We start from the raw sequence: 24,107 nt of genomic DNA on the forward strand, positions 1-24,107 counted from the left end.
CTGTACCGGAGACAAGCTAAATGCTCTGCTCCCTCGTTAAGCCTACTAAGCCAGACTGGCATTTGTGTGTCAGCAGCTCCTCTTATGCTTTTGAAAATGTGCGTCCACAGTGCACGCATTTCAGGGATATGTCCTGAAAGCTAATAATATCACCTCTACTTTGAAAGAAATGTCAGTAGCAAGAGGGGCTGTTAAAGAGGCAAGCTAGGATTTCAGCTGTCATGTGGATCTGAGCTGGAGAAAAACGGGGCGAATTGTGAAGGTGACCCGTATTTGTTTAAAAATGTGAGTGGCTGAACTGCTTGCACAGCACCCTTGGCAACTGGATTACCATAACAGATTTAATATTTGCCTGCTCGGTGTCCTTCAGGGAGAATTAGAGAGACCATTTTTCTAGTGGGCCTTTCAAGGCTTTTTATCACATCCTCAGCCATGGGGCCAGAAATGTCACCCTGGGATGAGTGAGGTGACTTCCATTTGCTTGGGCTTCTCCTGAGGGCTGAATTTACCTTCCTCGGAGTGCTCCTAATGAAGGCTCCCTGACTGCCACTTAAAACTACTGTCCTTCTCGTTTTCTGTTTTCTGGCTCTGAATATTGGCTGTGTTATGAGCTTTGTGGGACACGAGTGGTTTCAACCTTGGAGCTGTGCGCTCCCAGCAGGAACTTGTGATCCCTTCCATTAAATACCTGCAGGTCTCAGGATGCAATAGCGGGGACAGAGGTTTCTTCTGGGTTTTAGGAGGGGGTGGGGCTGAGTTACAACTTGCTGGTTGCTATCAAAGCAAATGAAGACCGTGATTATTTCCGGCTGTTTTTGGCTCACGGTCTTATTTTTTTCTCCCTGGTGGTAGTTGCAGTTAAGGTTTGAGCCCAAGAAAACTGCTTGCTTGCAGTGTCTGGACCACTAGAGGGCAACAATCACTGCGCACCCTTCTCAAATAACCTTTAAAGAAGCAACAGCCTAATCCAAGGTGATGTTTCATTGGTCTCCCCAAAAAGTCCATATCCATCTCTCAGTCTAAACACTAGACTTGAGAGCAAAGGTTTAATTTTTCATAGGGAGCTCTACAGAAGAGAGATTTTGCAAGCAGCCTGAACTTAATCAGGATTTAAAGGGAACTGCTCTCTGCTGTGGTGGGATGAGTTGCAGTTGTGCTGTGCCTACTGGGCAGTGCTTTAATTTCCTTTCTAGTGGAGAAGCTACAAAAGAGACGAAGGAATGGAAGCAATGGAATTAGGACTCCTGGGAGCCTAAAGAAAATCTGTAAACATAACTATTTAACATAGACTCTTTGTTTTCATGGTGGAAATTTATCCTTTTTACTTTATTCATTTTGGCTCCATCCAATTTCTCAAATTAACAGAGCTGAACAATTTAAGCTCCTCTTAACTTTTAGTTTCTTGCCTCCTATTTTGAAATTCTCCATTATTCTCTCCTACTTTCAGTGCACTGATGAGCAGTGACTGGACTATTTTTAAATAAAGCAAGGATAAATGTGTAAGAGAAATGTGACTTAAGAGCCCCAAGAGGTCACAAGACTCTTAAAGTTAGTGAGACAAGCTATTATCAAGCAAGCTTTGGCAGGTCTGGTCATACTGGTATGTGCTAAACTAAGAAATACGCCTGTTCCTTTGTGTCAGTTCTAATGCAGCATGAGAAATTATCTGTGCCAGAATAAAAACGAAGCAACTCACCTTTTCTTCAGCCTTCGGCACTTTGTAAAATGTTTTTTCTGCATCTCCAATCCACACGACTGAAGGCTGCAGTTTTTTAGCCACCTAAGAGAAAGCAGAATGCAGGAAGTTGATTAAAATGGCTACAATTTCATACCTGGGTGCCTATAATTATGCTTTTGAATCTGTATTTCAGCAGTTAAAATTATCCTGGTTTGTTTGTTTATTTTTTTTACAGAAATGCTCAGCATTCGTGGAAAGCATTGGCTCTGCTCAGCAGTCTTGGCAAATCAAGCCACTTCTACCTAGGAATGTAACATTAGGAACCTAACCTAAATTGGATCATTTTGACTCCTATGTTTATCTCGCAATTCCCAACCCCAATTCAGTTGCAGTCCTGCGAAAGGAAGTCTGGCCTTAGAGTTCGATGGCAAATGACAGACTGCTGGCAATTTCAGACTGGATGCCTGTAAGAACCCCACCCCAGTTTTCTGAGGTCAAAACAGCCAGGGAGACAGGCAAGACAGGGCTACTGCATGAGCAATTACAGTACAAATTTTTAGGCTTACGCTCAATGTTCTGGTTTACAAAATAGCATATAATTTGCTATGAATCTTGAGTTAACTCAAGAATTAAAACAGAGCCTGTTTGATTTAGTGTGTGTGGGGCGGAGGGGTGTCTATTACAGATGGGCTTTCCTGCTCCAAAGTTGGAGGCACTATACCTCTGGTTCACAGCAGGATGGCAGCAATGCTACAGGCTTTTTCACATCTTGACTCTCCCTATTGCTATAGAAACGCCAGTGGTTTAGACATTCTGCTGCCAAATTTTAATCACTTTCCAGTTGCTCTCATAGCTGTGCTACTTTGCTCAGCAACAGAAGTGATGGCTTGAGGAGTCGATGGGTAATGATAGTGCATTCTTCTGGCCTGCTTTTTTTCCCCTCCAATTGAAGCTGCTGCTTTCAGGAAGGAAGCTCGCAATATTGATAGGTTGTATACATCATAAGCTTAAGATCTGACTGACAGCCAATGCAAGAATTAAAAGTAATGACCATCTCTTGCAAGCCTTGCAGTTCAGTTTTATGGAAGCATTTCAAAAGCACCAAGAATGTGTGTATACGCAGTAAGAACGGATTGAAGCTAGGGGAAAGGAACAGTAGGTGGGGGCTGTTCAACTTGTTTGCTCTCCTCTGCTGCTGATGGGGTGAAGTGGAACACTGCCATCTTTGGCATGTGATACTTTATTTGTGGTAACCTGTCAGTTCTCCAATATGTCAAGCGGTACCTCCAAGTCATGAACTGTTTCATCAAGGGAAATGGGGTTCCTTCCTCTGGAAGGCAGGAACTCAGTTTACTGAGTTAACTATGAGGATTAAAAAAACCCTGCAGAATATCGTGAAGGATATTATGAAAACTCTATGAAAACGGAGGTATGGACAAAGACAGTTATGTTTACCTGCATGTGTAATTTGAGGGGTAACACCTCAGTCCAGCAGTGCATTGAGTGTAAGCTGGAATGAAATGAGAAACAAAAACTGTACAGCAATAATATCTGCCATTTTAAGGCCAGATGCTTTGGATCTAGTTCCTGTTCTCGTATGGTTTGCATATTCCTAAATCTGCATGTGCTCTACCACGTACACTTGAGAGTGCAGCTCTGTTTTTCACAGAACTGAACAGGGCAGCAGCCTGAGACTAGGGGCTTTTCTGCTGAGTATCCTGTTATCCAAGGGCTCTGACACCTGCAGAAAATGCAAGTCACTCCTAGAACTGCACTTGCAGGTGAATTCAGTCAGCTCCTAGCTGTTAAGCAGGTTTAGAGACAGGTGAAGGAGGATGGAGTAGTGGTCATACAGCAGAGACTGGATATTCAGCATTGTTTGTGCAAGAAAGACTTGCAGAGGACATTGCAGGTTGCAGTGCTTTCAGTTGCTAGAAGAAATCTACAGCTTCTTAAAGAGCTGTATTTACATTTTGTGCATCATATCTACTCTGGGGTGTGGAAACAGAGACCTGTATGGAATTTTGTACGCCTAGTGAATGGATTGTCAGCTGGTGCTTTTGATGTCTCTAATGATGTCATCTACCTTCTGAAATGTAAGGCAACAACCAATTTCTACTCCTGTGCTGTGCGTAACTGGAGAGGACATGAGGAAGGAGATGGGGCAGTAGGGAACTGTTGCCCTTGAAATGGAGATCTGTCTTTCCTTGAGTGAGGCTTGGGCTAGTGGCACTCTGTCTACTGAGGTTTACTTATACACTGTATGGAAATGCATTGCCACCCCGATAGGTTAGACTTTGACTGGGGTCTGCTGTTACTGTGGGGTGTTCTTCTCCTTTTGCTTGTGTTATGACCCCTGTTAGCTTCTCAGATGCTGACATGAGTTACTTCTCTGTTAACGCTTGGGCTGACTGCTAATGTTAATGCAAAGAGGTGCTCTCTTTGTGTTCTAAAGAGTAATACCCTTCCGGCATTTTTTTGCTTTGCAAAGTAGTTCAGTTGTATGAAGACTAGGGACTGGTGTAGCTGGTCTGCAGTATCTTCTCAGTGTCTGACAGCACTGCAATGTGACACCAGGGGGATAAGGGGGGTGCTGGGTTAGAGAGGCTCTCAAAACTGTTGGCAATGATTGAACTCTCCTTTTGAAGCACATAAGCAGCCAGGATGCCTCTCCAGTAAGGCTGCTGCAAACTGGGGAGGTGCATCTTTCCCCCATCTGGCTTGAAGACGGCATTTGTGGTTAGCAGTTCTTTAAAATGGAGCCTTAAGTTTTTAATCAGGCTATAGTTTCCTTTTAACTCTTGGGGCTGTTTGCTGTTCTCATACCTGCATTCTTTCTCCTGTCCCTTATTTCCCTACAGATGAAACGTAAATAGAATAAGCCCACTTCATGCTGGCTCTTAAATGGATACTTCCCTGTGCTTTCTGTTTTGAGGCAATGACCTGAACATATAAAGTGGCCTACATGTGTTTTTCTGGCATTATGATGCATGCTAATATAACTGAATTCAGCATGCTGTGTTTGGGCCGGCTTCTTTTTTTGAAAGACAGATCAGACACCCAGAATCCATTGGTATCTAATTTAAATTGTTGGCAGAGATGTAGCAGACTGTATATCCCTGTGAAAGTGCTTCATTTGAATTATCCATGGATAGTTTGAATCCATGGATAATTAAATGCACTGTACATAATTAATTTGTAATTGAAATTTTATTAGCTTTGCTGCATTCAACAATTTGTTAGAGTTGCCAGCAGATGGCTCCTTAACCCTTCTAATACTGCACCAAGTTAACAGCTGCCTTGTCATCTCTGGGTGCTGAGAACTTGCTTGCCCTTCAGACAAAACCTTATGAGAAAAGCTTTCTTCTGGCTTCTATTAACATTCATCAAAGATAAACAGTATTTGCATGGGCTTGCTCCAGCTAGGGTTAAATGTTTCAAAACCTGAGTGCTAGAGTTGAACAGTTAGTGAGTTTGTTTCAGAACATATAAACCTGATTTTTGCAGTGGACATATGCACATGGCAACTCTGAACTTGAAGGTTAAGATGAAATTTTCTTAAAAGGACCAGCACTAAGATATTCTTGAACTACAGAGGACTGAGCAGTTTTCAATGACAAATTGAGCTTCATGTTCATTGACATGCTCCAAGGCAGCTAAAGCAGCAATGAACTGAAACTGGTGACCGGACCTTAACAGCGGGAGCCTCACCAGGCAAATATTACACTGCTGCAGCGATAATGCCAAAGCATTGTGGTTTTCTAGACAAAAAATAACTATAAAGGATATATTCCAACAGAATGCGTTACTCTCTAATGTCAAATGAAATACAATGTAAAGCTGCTCTGTCATTCAAAGAATACCGTATGTTTGAGCAATGCTGATATTCATCATTTCACAGGCCTAGGCTTCTAGCAGGCTCTCCGGCAGTCTGTATTGCACCACGAAAAAAAGGATTGTTCTGGGAAGGCTAGAAGAAAGGCTGTCTGTACTGTCCCCAAATTTCAATTGTAATGGAAGACTTCTGTGGCACTGAAATGCTAAATACACTGAGAGTTCTGTCGAAGTACTAGGGTAAACTGTACCTCAGTTCTTCAGACTGCCGGGAAAATGACCTGTCTGAAGGGACAATACAATAGCTGTTACAAGTAACAGCATGATTTTATGGAAAAAATATTGGTGACAGATTTGAAAATTATGATGCCTTTAAATGCCAGGATTATCATTTAATCCTGAATATACTCGATCATATTTCTCTCTAGCATGATGCCTGTATTGTCACCTCTGATTTGAGAAATAGCATAACCAGATAGCTTCATAACACGATTCCCAAACAGCAATGGTGTGTGAAATGCTTTTCCTGTAGCTTGCTGCACTCTAAGGCTCCTAGCTCAACAGTCAGGGCTGCACTGCATATGCTGAGCTGTTGATACGTATACAGAGCTTCTGTGCTGGTATTTCCTCTTGGCCACCTCCTCCTCAACCTTTTAGCCTGGTCAGTGTTGTACTAATAACCTTTTCCCAAGCGTAGCTTTTTGTACAATGTGCTTTCTGTGCACTGCTGTGGCCCTGGTAAAGGACCGTAGAGGCGTGATTTCACTCTGGTAGCGATTAACCTGATGGCTGCCTTATGGCACTAATGGAAGGCCCACGCTTGTCATTTTTATTGCCTTGGAGTTGGGCCTTATGAACTGCCTGCATTTTTATACCTCTGTTGCGCAGTCATGCCTTATACCCTCAATCCTTTCTGGTCTGTCTTTTGCTCTTTGTGCTTCCCCTGCTACCCCTTTTGACAGCTTTTGGATGAGTTGTGCACAGTTGCAAGCAGCATTTGTGTCTTGATGCAGACAAGAGAGGGCCAAGTCCTCAACTGGCACAAGCTGGCAGAGAGCTCCATTGAGTTCAGGCTGGCTCAATACATGGAAAATGTGGTGTAACTGAAATATTCCAGCATGTTCTGGTTCATACTTGCAGGATGAGATTTGTTTTGGGGGCTGCTGGGAAGCACTTCTGTATTAGACATAGATCCTCCCTTTTCACTCTGAAACAGGGCGGACCTGGCTGGCTGCCTTTGCTGTGTCTTTTATGGAGAACCCCAGTGCTTGGGCTTGGTGTTCAAAGCTTCTTTCAATAATTTTCCTATTGAATATTAATCTTCCTTGCATTGCCTTTGAATAGGCAGACTGAAATGTTGGTGTTTTCCTGCTCTGGTAAGAGAAGTCATTTCCTCTGTATGACATTTAAAGTGCTTGCTTTGAGTAACACACAAGGCTCTCTGGATCAAGGCTGGTATGTGTTTTGCAGGTCTCCTCCCGGAAAAAAAGGGAGGGGGGGAAAAATTTGTGCTCTTGCATCTGAAACAAATTAAGGTTTCATTTTTTCCAATGCTACTCACTTGTTTTTTAGGGTCTCTCCCATGCAACAACTGCCAGCAGTCAGTACTTAAGTTATGGACAGAAAATTTCCTAACGGTCAGTTTATGCTCTCCAGAGTTGTTTAGTTGCAGAAACTCTGTTTGCAGGTGTGATCAGAAGTTCTAGGTTACTTTGATCTTGGGGTTTAAGAATGGTTACACAGATCATATAATAACATGAGAAATAAATGCTGTGTTTCCTGTCATTCACTTCCAATTGTAAGTGGAAGATCTGCATTCTGCTTGACTAATTCTATATAAGGCCCTTTTGAAAGGCTGGAGTAGAAAGCTTGCTTGACAACAGTCATAGTTGCTGCTTGCAAAAACATAAGACAGGAACTGGTTATGGAGACCCAGTGAATCTTTCAGTAACCCCTTGTGTGCAAGGCATTTAACAAGGTGTACCACAGTGTGTCATATGGTAGATTCAGAGCTGTAAACGTAAATACCACATGTGAGTGGCAGGATACAATTTTCTTTCATAGCTTGTATGCTATACATGCACCTACTTTAATCCTACAATGATTTATTTTTACATTAGAGTCCTTATTCACCATGATGAAAAAACTTTTTGCTGGAAACATCCACGTTCGGTTTCCTCTAAGCAAAGAATTTGGTTGCAATGTGTTTCTCTTGTTTGCTTTAGCTTAGATAATAGCGGATTCATGTGAATCATGATGTAAGATTCCTTATCTTTTCTTCTTTGTTGTTCTCAGTTAATTACACTTGATTAGGAAAACGGTGTGCAAGAAAAGACAGTATAATTAGATTTCTGTGGCGCTTAAGAGCACTGGCTACAGCCTAGGACTCCGTTGTGCTAGCTACTGTACAAGGTAGATTCTAAGCACTAATAGATAATAGGTGGCTACAGACCAGCAGGAGAACATGGGAGATAATAGTACTGCTTGGTGTGATAGGAGACTGTTATGTTATGTCAGTACTCTAACAGTTGCCAGATACTTTTTAGCCATCACTATGCAAAAGAAACTGGAAGGTGATGAGGTAGTGTCGTGGGTGTCTGTAGAGAATGTGCTCCAAGGTGTGAAGGGCAACATAACCTGATATGGGTGATGGCAGCTGGCATTATGGGCCAGATCAAAGCTGGGACCTGACCTGGGAGCATTGGCCAAGATGACAGGTAGGGTAGAGATCACCCATCAAGTGAAGCAGCTTATTGGAATCGTAAAATTCAGGTTAGAAGGGACCAGCACCTATTCAAAACAGGGCTAACATAGAGCAGGTTGCTCAGGGCCACATCCAGTTGAGTTTTAAGTTCCTCCAAGGATAGAGATTTCAGAGTCCCTCTAGGTAACTTGTTCCAATGTTTGACTACCCTTGTGAAATGTTTTCCTTACTATCGAATCAAAATTTCCCTTGTTGCAAACTGTGTCCATTGCCTCTTGTTGCACCTCAGAAAAGTTCACCTCTGTTCTCTGCTGTCCCATAAGGTAGCTGGAAACAGCAATTAAGCCTCCCCCCTGCCCCAGCCTTCTCAAGGCTGAATAAGCTCGAATCTCAGCTGCTCTTGTACAGTACGTGCTCCAGCCCTACCATGTTCATGACTCTCCACTGGACCTGCTTGATTATCAATGTCTCTCTTGTAAGAGAGAGCTCAGTACTGGATGCAGTAGCCAGATGTGGCCTCAAGCGCCAGAGGGGAGTAGCAATTTCCCTCAAGCTGCTGGTTGTGCTCTTGCTGACGTAGCCCAGTAGGTCACTGGCTGCCTTTGCTGCAAAGATACTAACTCGTGTTCTGCCTGCTGTCTGTGAGTAACCTCGTCCTTTTCTGCTGACTAGCCAGTGCGCCACAGCCTGTGGACTTCATTGTGCTGTTTCATGGGGTTTTTCCATTCCTGATGCAGGATTTCTGATACTGGATGTAATTACTGGATGCTGTAAAAATCAGCAACTGATGGCAAGATGGGGGGGTGGGGTGGCTGTGGCAGGGACTTCAGAGATCCCAGAGGCAGGTAAAGAGACGCTTCTGGCATTGTCAAGACCAAAGAAATGGGGACTGCAACTGCAGAGATGGGAGCCTGACTGAGAGTACTAGCTATGCAAATCAAGGATTGCTTCAAGCCTGGAGAGTCAAAGCTGAAATCAGCAGGTTGGACAAAGTGATTCCACCATGGGAACAGAAGGTGGCAGGAAGAGGCCAAGGAACCAAAGGAATTAGGAGGGCAAATCCAGCATACTTGGTCTGAATGATGCTAAGAGAGATGGAGGCTATATAGCATGAGTTTGCAGAGAAGCAAGCATGCAGATAAAGTATTCCTTGGGTAGGGAGAGCATATCACTGTGCTGTTGGCTCTGTTACTAGAGGAGCAGTCTGGAGTGGTACTGCTGTTCCAGTTGGAACAGTCACCTGCTGATAAGCAAGTTTCTGGACAGTCCTTATTCCATGTGACTGACCATGAGCAACTTCCATACTGCTTATCCATTTAAGTTCTCCAAAGTGTAATTGATACTTTTATAAAAGCTTCAACTGAGAAGCAAGCTTGGATCACTGCCCCCATCATTTTTGAGCAGGTGTTGGGTGATGTTTCCATTTTTTACTTGAGTAATGTGGAAAAATGCAAGGGTTTTACATGTGTACATAAAAAACCCTTAGTATCTTCAGCTGGGACCTTTGGGAGTAAAAAAAAGGCTGGCCTTCTATCTGTATTTGAAGGCCTTGTGCTTTAGCATGGACTAGATGGAACGCATGGGATGTATGTGCCTGTGGCCAGACATTGTGCTTTATTATGGGTGAGGGGAGAGAAACTAAGAGAAGGGTAAAATGAGCAGAGTGGAGGGAGAAGAGGGAATATTAGCTCAGTTTGAGGGTGTTAGCTTGCTACTGGGATGCTAGATGCAATGTTAGTGTTATAGCATCAAAGGAGCATGGTTACAGCATCATAGCCTTTCCTTAAGCACTGCTTTAACCAGCAAATGTGGTCCCTGAATTGCTTTAGTTTTAACTATGAAACCTGTCTTTTCTGAGGTGGAGACACCTGTCACAAAACCTGCTACAATACTGCATTTAATAAAATGCGTCTGATAACTACTGAGGAAAGCCAAATTGAATTCAGCTTTTTTCTAGGCTTCTGGCACTGGAAAAGTATTGTATTTGGCTTTTTTGAGTATATGCACTGCTTTTCCAAAAAAACACTCTTAAGAGAAACATTTACAAGCTTCCTTCCTTCCTTAGCAGAAATAGTGAGGGCTTAGAATGTGGAAGAAATCCTGCCAGCGTCTGTCTTTTTTTTTTTTTTTTTTCTGATGAGGATTTGGGATATGTTGTTCACAGTTCATATGCCTTGCTTTCTTTCCAGACTTCTCAGGCGTTTTTGCTAATGTAATCTTAAACTAGGATTCCCTCTTCTGAGAAGTTTTGCTGATGGGTAATCAGAGAGCAGTATAGTGGAGAGCTGTTTTACAGCAACAGTCTTGGAGGAAATTCCTGACCACCCTGAGCCTAGCGTTTGATTAAATGCTGTGTGACAAGCATTCCTGACTGGTGTGTGTATGAAGACAGAACAGCATTTTCTTTCTGTGATGCTTTTCATACTCAAGGTAACACAAAGCTAACCCAAATGTTCATGTGAAAAATATTGTTCCTACAAGTGATTCCCAAGGGGTATTAAAGCCTCTACAGTGGCACACGTGCTGGCTGTCAGCAAGTGGTTTTAAAGACATTTGAAAGCAGGAAGGCAATCTCAAATGTGGGTTTACACTCCTTCTGACCTTGGGCTGCTTTGCCCTTGTATTGTGACTGGTGTACCTGCAGAAACTAGAGCTTGTGACGGAAGTACAACACAATTCCTTATCTTCTAGAAAAGTTGTGACAAGCACGCTGAACCAACTTTGCAGAGAAGCACAGCACCTTGAATACCATGTGGAGCATCATTTGCAAGCCGTCCTCGCCTGGGTATTTCCCAGCAATGTTGGAAGCTGTTAAGTTGAAGAGGTTGGCTCCTGTTTCTGTGCAAATGGCATGTACCAGCATTTTCTTTCCAACACCAGTGGGTCCAGCTAGTAACATGGCTTTCACCAAAGGAGCCTTCTCATGGACTGCTTGGGAACCTGTAAAAAGTCATATGGCACTATTACTGCTTTCATTTAAGTCAGCCATAAAGGTAATGGAATGATTCTTCCTCTTTCCATCATGATAAATATTTCATAATGTGAACTCGTTGCTCCGTTAATATGGCACAAGTGCTCTGGAGTGCACTCCACCAGAGCTGTGGCCATAGAATACCTGAGCTAACATCCCTGTTTGTAGCAAAACTTGACAACCCTAAACTTATTTGAAGCGTGCCTTGGGATGGGAAAACTTTAGCTCTAAATCTACTTGGGCTAAAGGAACATGACTTCATCGGTAAACTTTTGAGAACGGATGCAAGGAATGAGTGCTGAAATTAAACTGATGCACGTGGCTGTGCAGAGACGAGCCTGGTGTTGGCACAGGAGACAACTGCCTTCATTTACACAGTAACTGTTAACCAACTCCCTGTCAGCTGCCATGCAGGTGTAGAGGTGGGAGGTATACCTGTGGCTTTTAAGATTTGCATTCCTTATCAGACCAGGTCCTTCTACACTTGGACAAGGGTATGAGTCATGCTGTGTTAGATTAGCACGATTCCTTCCTACTGCCATCCAAAATGATCCTTTGCACCTTCTTCCTTTTCAGAGAAACAAACTAATGGGAATGCCTATTAGAGTAGCATTTGACAGCAATTTTGAAAGCAGATGTTATGAGTTTTATTTTCTCTTCTTTCACTTCTGCCTGCCCCTTGCTTTCTCTGGGTAGTTTTCCCTCTCAAGTATGTTCTTGCTGTTCGGTGAGCACTGGAGACTCTGGCTTCTTGTTGTTTAAACTAACTCTACTACAAAATCCTCCAGGACTGACGTTCCTCCCCCTCCCCCTGCAGCCCTGAGCATGCCTGCCGAGTGTGGTGTTAGCTCCTCTACTGAGGAGCAAATGTTAAAGGGTAGCCACATGTTGTAGTGCAGCTATGATATGTCTGTGCTGGACAAGGAGGAGGGGATCCTTTGGTCCCCTCTGTTTTACTTGGTTGAGAGAATGCAAATGCCAGGGTTGCTATGCTTCGCTTGCTCTGTCAGCAGTGATGACTACTCAGTGTTTTTAAATCTCTGGCTGCTCCAGGTAAAATCATTTAGGGCTGTAAGAAATCTGCTTGCCTCTGCCTTGGAAAGGCTAGTAGAAAAGCCTGAGTTGTGAAAATAGAGCTACAGAGAGATTTAGGTGGTAGATGGTGATAAACTTGTCTTCCCTGTGGCTCTGTCACTGTATGAACTGGGTATTTCACAGCAGTGTTACAGTGAAGCCCTGGCAAAGGCAAACCTCCAGATACAGCAGTAACAGCAAGTGTCAAATGCCTGATCCGCACCCACTGATGGTCCAGTAAAATGACTGTCTTGATGCCTAAAAACATCTTTTGTCAGTGGTGATGGTTGTTGCAACATCAGATTTGAAGAGCTACGTGTGCATCTGCTTCTGGTGGTTTTAGATTCGTATCAGATTGTAGGAATAGGGGGGTAAGTGAGCCCCAAAAGTAACAACTGCTGAGGGAGCCTACTGCCTAGCCTGGAAAAGTTCCCTGGCTATATAAAGGGTAGAAGAAACTCTCACTCTTAATACCTCTATAATTGAAGTTGGGGGGGGGGGGAGATCAAGGAGGACAGCTAGGTAATAATGATATTTAAAAAATAAATCCAGTCAAGCTGCCTGTCTGTGTCCTAATGGTTTAACATTCCAAATAAATAGCAAGGAACTGAGTATTAAGATGAATGCCATTATTTCAGCCCTGTGCAGGATGTAGGGAAATTGTCAGCCACCCAGGCTTTATTAATATTTGGTCATTTCATACCGATCTATTACTATTATACATAGATTTATTATGAGGGGAGCAGCAGACTCCTCTGTGGTTAAAGATGAAGTATACCTTCTACTCTTATTTCTCCTTTCAGCTGCTTATAATTTTCTCAACACCTTTTAAGCTGGAACTTCCCCTGCCATCAGGTGAGCATTTTCAGAAAAACTATCACTTCTACACATATGCAATTATATAATGATTAACTAGTTCTGAGACCAATTAAGTAAAATGTCATCCATAACGTATCACCCAAAAGGTGAAACCATTCCTGTGACTTTTTTGGCTTGGGCAATATTTTCTTTACTCAAAGGCATTCTTCAAACTGCTCTTGCAAATACACTCTGTTTGTTTAACTAGCCCAGGGTCTCTTCTCTCTAGATTTTTTTGCCAATTTCATAAATAGCAGAAAATTTACGGGCTCTCTCCTCCTGCCTTGGGGGTGTCTGGGGGGCTTGATTTCACTAGATTAGATGGTGTTAAAACATAACCTCGGAGGCTTTATCTGATATGTGAAATACCACACTGCAGTCAGTGCAGACAGGGATAACTGCTGAACTCTCTCAGCTGACTGTGGTTAAACTTGTAGCAAGCCCCTTGGGGCTTGCCCAAGATCAACTGAGAAGATTTGGAGTGTGAAGAAATCCCACCTCTGCTGGCTGCAGGGTGCTGCTACCATGGTGGCAGTGAACCTGACTCTTCAGGTGGAGCTGCAGGGCAGAAGGGGCCCTTTGAGCAAAGTCTCTCCCTTTCAAAGTCTCTGAAACCCAGATGCAGTGCTGGCAAACAGGCGGAGACTTGTGCATTACCACACTGGGCTCCCCATGGCACATCAACTCCCTTTTGGGGATGATGGGAGCCAGGCAATGCCGAAGTGGGGTTGCTGCAGAGTGTGTACATACAGAATGGCCTGAGCACTTGTCTTTCTGGGAAGTGTGTGAAGGGGAGGGAAAAGCAGAAGTCTGTCGTTGCTCTGTTTGCCTGAATGAGAGGCGAGGAGAAATTGGCTATCTCACCCTTCAGAGGGGATGAGCAGTGACACAGGCTGAGGAAGGACCTGCCTGGTTAAAATCTTCCCCCAAATCAAACTGAATGGAAAAGTATACAAGCAAAGTATCAGTATGGAGGCGCTTGACATAGGCACTTCTTGCAGTCACTCATTTGGCTTAATGTCATTCCCAAGTTAAATACAGGATAGGGGTTTCATTAAAAGCAAACAACCAAATCCAGCAAGGCCTTGTTAGATCTATCAGTGAAGTCTGGCACTAAAAACTGCAAGGATGTTTAAGTGTTCTCTCTCAAATGTACAAAATCTATCCAGACTACCTCCTTAAATGATTGCATTGTTTAGTCCTGAGTAACATTAGCCAGCTTGTAAAAGGTAAATTGCAACCTTAGCCCTCCCTTTAACTTGATTAATTTTGATCACTGGAGCTTGTTTTAGTTATTATTTTTCCCAAGTGATTTCTTTTATGTGCTGCCATTCACAAACTGCTAACATGCAAACAGAGATAGCATGGAAATGCGATACCTGACAATAGCATGTGCAAGCTCGTTTATGCACTATTAAAATGATATGGTCTTCACTTGGGCTGCTAACTGAAAAACAATTATAATGCAAAATGCTTTAGATCACGATTAATCAAGCCCTGTCAAAGCTAGTAAAAATGCATGTTACTGACAGGAAGCAAAGCCATTGCGTTCTGCCCTCCAGTAATTTTTGCTGGGCTCTTACCTAATGGTAATATTCCATACAGCGCTATTAGCTGTCTGACATGTGCGAGAGAGGGCACTGGCTCTATACCTCTCTGACGAAGCACAGACCCTGCGTAGCTGTACTCGCCTGTAGGGAGGAAGCATGGGCTTAAATGTGACACTGCATTGTTACAAAACGTTTAACTCTGATAATGAAAAACTACTAGAGAATACCAATTTAATGTGCTCTCAGAAAAGCCGGTACTGTCAAGGGACAGGGACACAAACAGGGCAGTATTGCCACCTGGAAGGTGAACGGCAAAGGAAAAGGAAGTTTAAATGCACTGTAGGCTTCCCCTCCTAACCAGACTGTGGAAGGCATTCAGCACGGCAGTAAGTCTTGAATAGCCTTTTAAATAAACTTCTTGGAGAAGAATCACTAGTAACACTGTAAATCACCCCGGCAGAAGATTTCTAGATTTGGGATTTTGCAGGTGTGGAATCCCAGTGAACTATCCTTTCAAAAGGATTTCAATAAGAGGAGGAAAAAATATTTTAACACACCTGTCCCTTGCCTGCATCCCATCTCAGCTTCTCACCGCATGTAAGTAACTTCATTTGGTGGTTTTTGCTTTGCAGTTCACCTTCTTTGTTCAAACCCCCCCCCCCCAACACAAACAGAAGTGAGCTAGTCTTACTTCAGCTCTCGTTACAGAGCTGTAACCACATTGCTTGTGCTGTCAAAGTCTGTATACAAGATGTGTTAGAAAACAAAGATCTGTAAGGAAGTGCCACAGCAAGAAAAGTACTTGTGCAGGGAAAATGCAGGCAAGACAATTTTTTTAGCATAAATAATGTGTAATTATGGTAAACATTGTTGAGTAATAGTATATTGGATTTTTCTGGAAATAAGAACTCTCTGGACTAGAGGTAAATTAGTGATGGTTAAGACAAAATACAGTTGTATTTTGGGGCAAAAGGATGGACAATGAATGCCTGGTGCAACTGTCCCCTCCCCTTTGAAGAATAAAATTCATTTCAGGTTTTATCTTTTATTTAAGGAGAAATCAAAAGCACTGAGTAGGAATTAATCTTCAGAGATTTAATTAGAAGGCATCAAAGGGTTTAATTGCAACTGAACATAAATCACACTGGATATTCTCTGACTAATTTAGATAAGGTCACTGAGAAAATTAGTTCAGTGGTGTCAGTGTGTCAGAGAGGGACATTTCTGTGCCTTTACTCGCTGTATAGCGCAGTTCCACCCTTTGTCCTTTCCCCAGGAACTGGGTGAGCGAGTGACCCTCCTTGGGCTTCAGCCTTGTACGAGTGGAGCAGATGAGGACATATTTCTGCAGGCTCTGTGCCCTTGGAATGTTAAAGGGAGGTTTTGGGCTTGGTATTAATTTGGGGGAAAAAAAAAAGTTAGGCCCGGATCCTAGGCCACTTCTGAACACCTTCTGTATCTTGTTGTGGCAGCTCAAGAAGTGTGATTGAGTTCAGTGCGGGGAAGAGCTGGCTTTTGACAGTCTGTGCTGCTTTCTTGCCACCTGCTCTGCATGGGTTAGTGTCTGTGCTGGGACATGGGGAAAAGGGCTACTGGTGGGGGGGGGGTGGGGTAGGCAGCCATGTGGGCACTACTATTCTATGCACTTCTGTGCTGTATCTGTTGCTGCTGGGAAATGAATATTGCTAATGTAACTTGGAGCAGCCCCAGTGTTACTCTACACCACAGTAGGGCCAGACTCCAAACCTCAAGGTTAAGGGAAGGGGGCCCAAAGCCATCTCAGCCTCTTTCCAAGTTGGACATTTTCAGGGCCTCATCCTTTTTTAAAGGGTAATCCAACATTGAGTGTTACAAAGCTCTGAGATTGTTACCAGCTGTTAATTATTATCCATGGGCAAAGACAAGCTTTCAAAATATCTGTGGTTGGGAATGTCTGGTCAGAAGTGACCTTGAGAAGAACAGATGGTAATGGTTGGGTGAATGAAGTAATAATGAAAAGCCTCCATTACTGTACTTTACTGCTCTTTAATGAGCATAAAATGAATAGAACGCTAGTTAATTTAGCCTTCACTAGGGTGGGCGAAGTCTCTACTGCCAATAAATAATTGCTTTTAAGAGTTTATAGAAACATGGCATTTAGAGATGATGTGAGAATCCTGCTTTTCTGGCTCAGTTATGTACCACGTCAGTAGCTGGTGGCATTGTAGATTTTGGATGTCTGCAGATTCAATCAACAATGGAAGTCTTTGAAACAACCGAGTCCAACGGTTTTCTTTTGCTATGCTGCATTGCTATGTTGTCCTGTTGTGATTTTACTTCATGTCACCAAATGCTTTCGGAGATAGTGTCAAAACCCTGTGCAGCCTGCAAGGTTTTTGCTCAGTGTAAAGTGTGGCTCTCAGTGGCTGACTGCTGTGTGCACACTGCAGCAGTAGGTAATGGGAGCGGGTGGCAAGATTGCTATGAAATCCAGGAAAAGCCTGGGGGATGCAACTTATTCGGCTTGAATAAGTTCAAGCCAGCCCTGCTTGAAATTCAGTGGCAGTGAAGTTGATGGAGGTAAGGGGTGAGTTCTGTCTGTTGAATGAGCAAGTGCTAAAGATAATTTTTTTCTGTTTCCTGGGATGGAGTATGACTCCCTATTCTAGACTTGCAGCATCTTGCTAGTGCCTGCCAGTGCTGCTTAAAGGGAGACCTGGTTGCACCTCTAGCTTGTGACATGTCAAGACATTCAAGGCTTCCAGGCATCAGTGCTTGGAGCTAAGCACCCAGTTCCACAAAGGGACCCTGTCTTCAGTAACAAAAGTGAAAGGTACCAAGCACCCCTAAGAAGGGGACTTTATTTGTGTAAGTGGCTTTAGATGCTCAGGTTGAAAGTCCTGGAAGTACAATTACTTTTGATCTCATCCTTGCTGGAAACAGGGGTTAGTGAACCTTGAATGGCTGTGGATTTGGTTATATTAAACATCACATGAGCTGTTAAACATGTACTTTACCAACATAATCGGAGAGATTCACTGTCTTGGCTTTTATTAGTAATCCTTGTTCCGCTAGTTCTTTGTACAGAGAATCGATGGTCCTACAGACAAGAGACAACTCAAATTCTAGGGAACTGTGAGTAAAAAGTCAGTTCTTCAACAATGAAACTCAGTTATTTATGCTTCCACAGCTTTATAAATGTATTTTGTAACTCAGAGGTTAAGGTGATTAGTTCCATCAATATGTTATCAATAAGTGCCTCTTTCTGCATTATGCCAAGGAATTTCTTTTACTACCTCGCATACCACACTGCTCCCTCTCGCAACGACTCCATTACCCGTTTCCAGGTGATGCAAGATCAGTTATGACTTGTGTAATAAACTCATTCATTAATATCAATTACTGGGAAATTATTTTTAAATTATATAGTAATAGCAATCCTAACACTACTATACCTATTCACTTAGCTCTACAATTAGTAGTAATTCATTAATTCTTCCTGGAATTTATTCTGTTTGTAATAGACTGAGCCTCACCTTGTCAGGAACATACTGGGAATGGCTCTACTGGAGCAACCAGTGGTCCTTCTACTGCAGTGTTTGGGTGACGCTGGCCGGAGGAAGATTGGGGAAAGCACGGCAGAAGCTATGGAATAACTTGCCCCAAGGAAGGAGGACTTCTTCCTATCTCCATTAGTGGTTGAAAATAGCTCCCAGTAATTGAGGGTTTAGCACACTTAGGTTCGTGTCCGGTCTCCTATTGCCATGATGTTTTTAGTCTCTTTTGAGGGTTAACTTCAATGATGTTATGTGGCAATAGGAACTACACATTAATATTGCTTTGAGGAATTTACAAAATGAATAAGCTTATTTGAAGCCCTGGTTATACTGTTAGGGTAAACAATACTGATTTGAACCTTTCTAGGTCTTTCGTTGTTGTGCCCTTTTGTGCACTATCTTTCTTGGTGCAAAAGGGTCCCAGTTACTTCAAGATCTAAACTTTTTGTCTCTTTCTGCCACCAATCTTAATTGGGACATTTTGGTATTGCTACAATAAAAATATTTAATAGTAGCTCTCAGCTGGCTAATAAAATCAAATATATAACTTGATCTGTAGACTTTTTCCATTTCAGCTGGAAAGTTTTATGTTTATGCAGTGTTAGAGCAGCACAATTAATATAGGAGTAGTGATAAGGAAATACAAAATTTAACGCACCTTCAACATCGTTGATTTTGCTGCTCCGGTTCCTCCTTTCATTGCCAGTGATTTTATGTTCAGTGTATATCATAAAATGAGCAGAAGGTAGAATGAGACTAACCTAGCATTTCTGTTGGGAGCATGACTTCTACTTTTCCTGTCTTATTATTTTTACTGTGCAAGCTTAATGATGCATGCCCTTAGTCTCCTCCAAGTATGATGTGATTGGTCTCCTCTATTCACTAAAGCCCCTGCGCTACCTCCACTATGTCAAAAGAGATGAACCTGAACTCCTCTTCGCTATTTATGAAACGCTTCCTCCTTCCCTGCTCAGCAGGGAGGAGCAAAGCATGGACCCAAAATGCCAAAGAAATTCTGATTAAAAGCCAGCTACTAAAAAGCATGTGTGTTCTATAATGCTTGTATGTTTTAGTAAGTTTACTCTTACACATACCTACTTCTTATATGTAATTTTAAAAGCACAGACTATATGTATACTTGTTAGGCTTTGGCAGTGTTCTGGCAGGAGAGGTCACGCTCTGTTATAATCCATGATATGTTTATTGTCAATATTTGCTTGGAGAGGTTTTTTGTTTTAAACCAAGTAAGAGCTCATTCATTGATTGTGTAGTGGTAGCACCCAAATGATTTAGTCCAGGTCTCATTGTGCATGTCTTGCCCAAATGGATTATGGGGCAAATCCCATGTGCTTTCTCCTGCAGTGACTGAGTGAGCTTGTCGTCATGTTGTTCTCCAGCTCTGCTCTCTTGGGAGCTCAGTCTGTTCCTACCCTGTGCTGCTGCTGGGTCAGCAGGCCTCAGTGGTGATGCCTCTGTGTAGGTGTCTGTATTGTTTGTATAGGTGACAAATGGCTGGATTATCAGTGAATTCATCATGAGATCACTGAAAACTTAACGTCAGATGAAGAAATCCTCTCAAATCCTTCAAATAAAATAAGGTCGCTTAAATGAGCGAGGATACGCAAGAGACTGTCAGGCTTGCCAGAACTTGTATTGATAAATAAGACTGATTTATGATATGCACATTTTTACCTCAGACACAAAGGCTGATTTATAGAGCACAGGGGCCCATCTGCAGCCTCCCTTCTGACTTCGGTTTGGAAAATTTGACAGTCAACAAAACTGCCAGGTGCTTCTGCACCTGCTTGAGAGGGTTGGAAAGGGAGGTGAACTGGGCTTGATATCCTGCCAAAATGCTGCATGTATGGGAATTCACCTCACTAAAGTTAATGGAGACTGGCTATTGTGGGATGTTGCAGAATGAGGACCTTAATTTGCAGGTATTGCTGAAGACAGTAAAACAACATTTCTTCTGTATATCGTTAAAGCAGAAGGAAGTGTGTGTTGTGTAGAGTGTGTCCCTTCAGTGTGTTGTGCCTTGAAGCCATCAGCTGGCCTGGGGGGAGAAGAGCAGTGAGGAGGTGGGGGCATTCACTGGGAATGCAAATATGGTTTTCATAAAAGTGCTTCAGGCTTTTTGGTTTTTGTGTGGTCTTTCTTTGGCTCCTTATGTATCTTTATAGCTGTTAAAGATGTTTTACTTATTGTAGGGCTCCTGATGCTGGTAAGCCTAAAAATGCTGAGATTGTCCTTTTGTAAGTAAAAACTGAAAGACTTGACAGTGTTGCAAATATGAAGAAGATGCAGTCTATCACTGTCTGAATCTCAGGTAGACAGCCTCAATCTTTTACCTGTTTGGAGTCAGATCTTCCTCAATCCTGGACTTTTTCTTCTTTTTGATCTTCCCTTTTTTCTGAGGACCATAAAAACAAGTAGGAATTAATGGTCTTGATACAGCTGTATATCTGAATCTGAAGCAGGGAGGGCTGGCCAATAAACATTTCAGTGTTTGTTTCTGCAATCTTCATTATGGAAGAACCCAAAGGGAAAAATTACATCTCTGAGTGCCCTGAGGGAGGGAAGTCCTGCCCCACTTATACATGCATGGGAGATGTCCCCATTTATAGATGCCTCACCAAGGTTTGGGAAAGGCAAAGGACCCTCTTTCACCGTGTTAAAATATATAAGCAGCTTCCCTGAGGTCATGCAGGGTGGACTAGGTAGGAACCGAACCCGATCCTTTTGGGCCTCCAGCTTGCCTCCTAGCCATTAGATATCCTTTCTGCCTTTTCTTTCCTAATGCCCTTGGGGAAGAAGCTTGATGAGGTCAGAAAAATGAGAGCTGCTCTTTGCTTGCAGAATGGGAAGGCTATGTATTGTGTGACTAGTTTCTTTATGTATTCCAAAAAACCATGGAAAACATAAGACAGACATGTGAATCACTTATGCCAGGCCCCTCAATTAATTACATGGTTAGGGATAATTAGCAGAGGAGAGAGCATAATGATGCACCATGTGTTAGTGTCCAGGCACCATATGCTAGCAGTGTTCAATACTGGTGTCGGCACTTGGGTTCTGCAAAGCACTTCAGTATGACTTTGGAACTACTTACATGGTAACGTTCAAGCACAGTGGGACTTGTTCAATGGCTTAAATTTAGGCATGTGCTTAAATGTTTAGTTGATCAAGACAGCTTATTCCTTCTAAAAGTTTATGTTCACTTTCCTGGGAATAGTCATTTATGTTAATGAATAGTTCTGCAGAGCTCTAGAGGTTATGTTGGCGGTGGAGGAAAAATCCCATCCACTCACGTGAAGAATGCTGCTTTTCCTGGAATGGATCAGCAGCAATTAGAAATATGTCAATTGTAAGTTTTCAAGTAATCCATGGTTGAATTACCTGTAACTGTTCACTGTGCAACAAAGATTATCTAAAAGAAAATGTAACTTTAATTAAACCCGGAGTTATATGGATAAGCTAACTGGAAAAGCTGGTATTTTTAATAGTTTTGGATTAGAATAAAGCAAGCAACTTTGCTTCTGCAGACCTGCACCTCAGGCTTCTTTACATAAACAAGCTTAGTAGCAAATATTCCTTAGAATGTGCAAGTGGTGTTCTGCTTAAGGAAACAAAAGAAGAAGAAAAGCTCACTTCTATCTACATGTACACTGTAGATACATAGTGTGTGTGTATATATACACTGTACTATATATACACACTAAACATATATTGAATTTATTGGCCAATTGGTATTGTCCTCAAGGCAGCTTCACCAATAAAGTAACTCAAGAACAAAACAAAAATGTACCATGCAGGGGGAAAAAATGTTTTTCTAATTAGTATCAGCGTTTATCGGGGATTTGCCAAACACTAAGATGCAATAAGGGGAAATATGAATTGTAGACAATGGCTTTCCTCCAAAATGTCTTATTGAGAACTGCTTTTACTTAGAAATGATAGTGTTAATGAGTGTGAACATCTTCACTTCTATAAAGAAAATCTTGTTTCTCTGAAATGTCAGTCTAGCTTCTGTGTAGCCATCCATTTACTCAGCTATGTTCTCCTTTGACATGTCATTTAATGCAGTTCACTGCACAGCATTAGTTGGCAGATGACAGGACATCGCCTTCCATGCTCAGTGTGGTATCTTGTCTTAATGTGTGGTCCCATTAAAAATGTTTCGGGTAGCTCAAAAGTTGCTGCGAGCAAACATAAGGGACAGGCTTGAAGCCAGATTCCAGAGCAGAGTGTCTCTGGTGTCAGAAGGGAGAGGGCAGGCGAAACGTCTTCTGGGCCATTGCCTCATGTTGAGCTGCAAGATCTGCCTCACCCTTTGCTTGGGATTGTACAAGTTCTGCTGCAATTGGCTGCCAGCAGCTACTGCAGCCAGTTCTGTGGGAAAGTAATGAGAATAAAGTACTTCCTACATCTTTAGCTGTCTTACTGAGGGAAATGACAGTGTAAGCAGCAGTCTAGGAAGTGTTTCTTGGATCATGCCTGGGTGGCAGGCTGAGCAAGTGCAGATTTACTGGGGGCAAAACAGGCAGCAGGGAAACGTAGCTCCCACAGTTAGAGCTGGTTGATGTGATGTGTGTTCATCCCATGTCCGTGCCGCACTAGTCAGCGTGTGCATCCTCTCTGTGTTGAGAAGTCTTTTCTGGCAAAGCCAAGGCTGTTGCTACAGAGAACAGCTGCTGGTACTTGTACTGAAAAGGTCCTTATAGCAAGGTGTTCCCACTATTAAGCCCTTGCTGAATATGAGGATCTAATTTGTGATCCCTGCTGGACTGAGCTGCTGCCTCTAAAGAGGTTACAGCCCCCATAACTGTCTGAGAGCTGTGGGTGGTAATCTTTTCAGCAGCTGCAGATAAATCCAATAGGGATTATGAATCATTGTCCTCAAACCCAGCCTTTCATCACTTCTGATACAGCCAAAATTTCATATCAAGCTCTTATTTCATATCTTGACTACTCCAGTCCTATGTTTTCTGGCCTTATCCACTGCAGCTTTGTTCTTCTTGGGTCTAGAATGATGTCCAAACTGTTGTCATGAGTCATTGCTATAGCTTACTCCTTCTGGGTTGCTTTGCTTCTGCCTGGCTGCATCAAATAGGGTGGTGTTTGTTTTTTTTTTTGTTTGTTTTAAAGTCTTGTGGAGATATTAGCAAGCCCTATTTTGGAAGCAACTGACACAGCTAGGTGACCTGTGACCCCTCTGTTTTTTCTGAATGCTGGCCTTGCCTTTTGTGTACGTGTGGGTATGTTCACTTATGGGCCACTTTACCTGGAGTTGGATCAGAAGCAAGTCCTTAGGGGACCAGAGCAGGAAAAGCAACACAATAGGCTAGCTAAATCACCCTGATAAACCCTTGAATGCAACTTCCAGGTCAGTAACTGCACGGAGCTGATCTATTGGCAATTATGTTGGATACAAAGTTGATTTAAAGAAGCCAGGTCTGTGGTGGTGAATTTGGCCACAGGTTCCCAAGAGAAACACTTGTGGCTGCAAAGCTCACTGAGCACCAAGACTGGGGTACCTGGCACCCATCTGAAGTGACTATTTGTAAAGCAGCTGGGTTGTGCTGAGCCACCCAAATCAGGCTTGGCCTGTCAGCTGAAAAGGATGGACTCAGGAGAGGAACAGCACTTTGCTAAGAAAAGTTTGTGTTGGCATAGGGATGCCACTGATTTATGATTTGATTGCTGCTGAAAATGGTAGCCCTTTCTCTTTCTATTTAGGTGCTTGACAACAGATTCCTCTAGGCTGGATGTGGGGTGTGGGGAATTGGACCTTCTGACATCTCTCTGCCAGCTTTCAGACATCAATGTCATATCTCTCACTGGGAGCCACTCCTCCCTCAAATCTTGCTCTCAGCCTTCCTTTATACAGGTGCTTATAATC

The 24,107-nt window shown here is 42.8% G+C and overlaps 1 protein-coding gene across 4 annotated transcripts in view; it reads right to left on the reverse strand.

Moving 5' to 3' along the window:
- Nucleotides 1-24,107, reverse strand: part of IQCA1 (IQ motif containing with AAA domain 1) — a 115,017-nt gene that overhangs the window by 13,944 nt on the left and 76,966 nt on the right. For 3 of the 4 annotated variants that reach the window (XR_011141769.1, XM_068947777.1, XM_068947779.1), the window contains exons 12-16: nucleotides 20,557-20,618; nucleotides 17,666-17,748; nucleotides 14,703-14,810; nucleotides 10,957-11,156; nucleotides 1,697-1,780 (exon numbers count right to left, since the gene is read on the reverse strand). Coding sequence is in view for 3 of the 4 variants with exons in the window: in XM_068947777.1 (XP_068803878.1) it covers nucleotides 1,697-1,780; nucleotides 10,957-11,156; nucleotides 14,703-14,810; nucleotides 17,666-17,748; nucleotides 20,557-20,618 (537 nt within the window). In the remaining variant the exon portion in view is untranslated. The remainder of the gene's footprint in view (nucleotides 1-1,696; nucleotides 1,781-10,956; nucleotides 11,157-14,702; nucleotides 14,811-17,665; nucleotides 17,749-20,556; nucleotides 20,619-24,107) is intronic. The other variant, XM_068947778.1, reaches the window with a different exon arrangement.

This window comes from Struthio camelus, chromosome 6 (genome assembly GCF_040807025.1).
Source record: "Struthio camelus isolate bStrCam1 chromosome 6, bStrCam1.hap1, whole genome shotgun sequence".
NCBI lineage: Eukaryota > Metazoa > Chordata > Aves > Struthioniformes > Struthionidae > Struthio > Struthio camelus.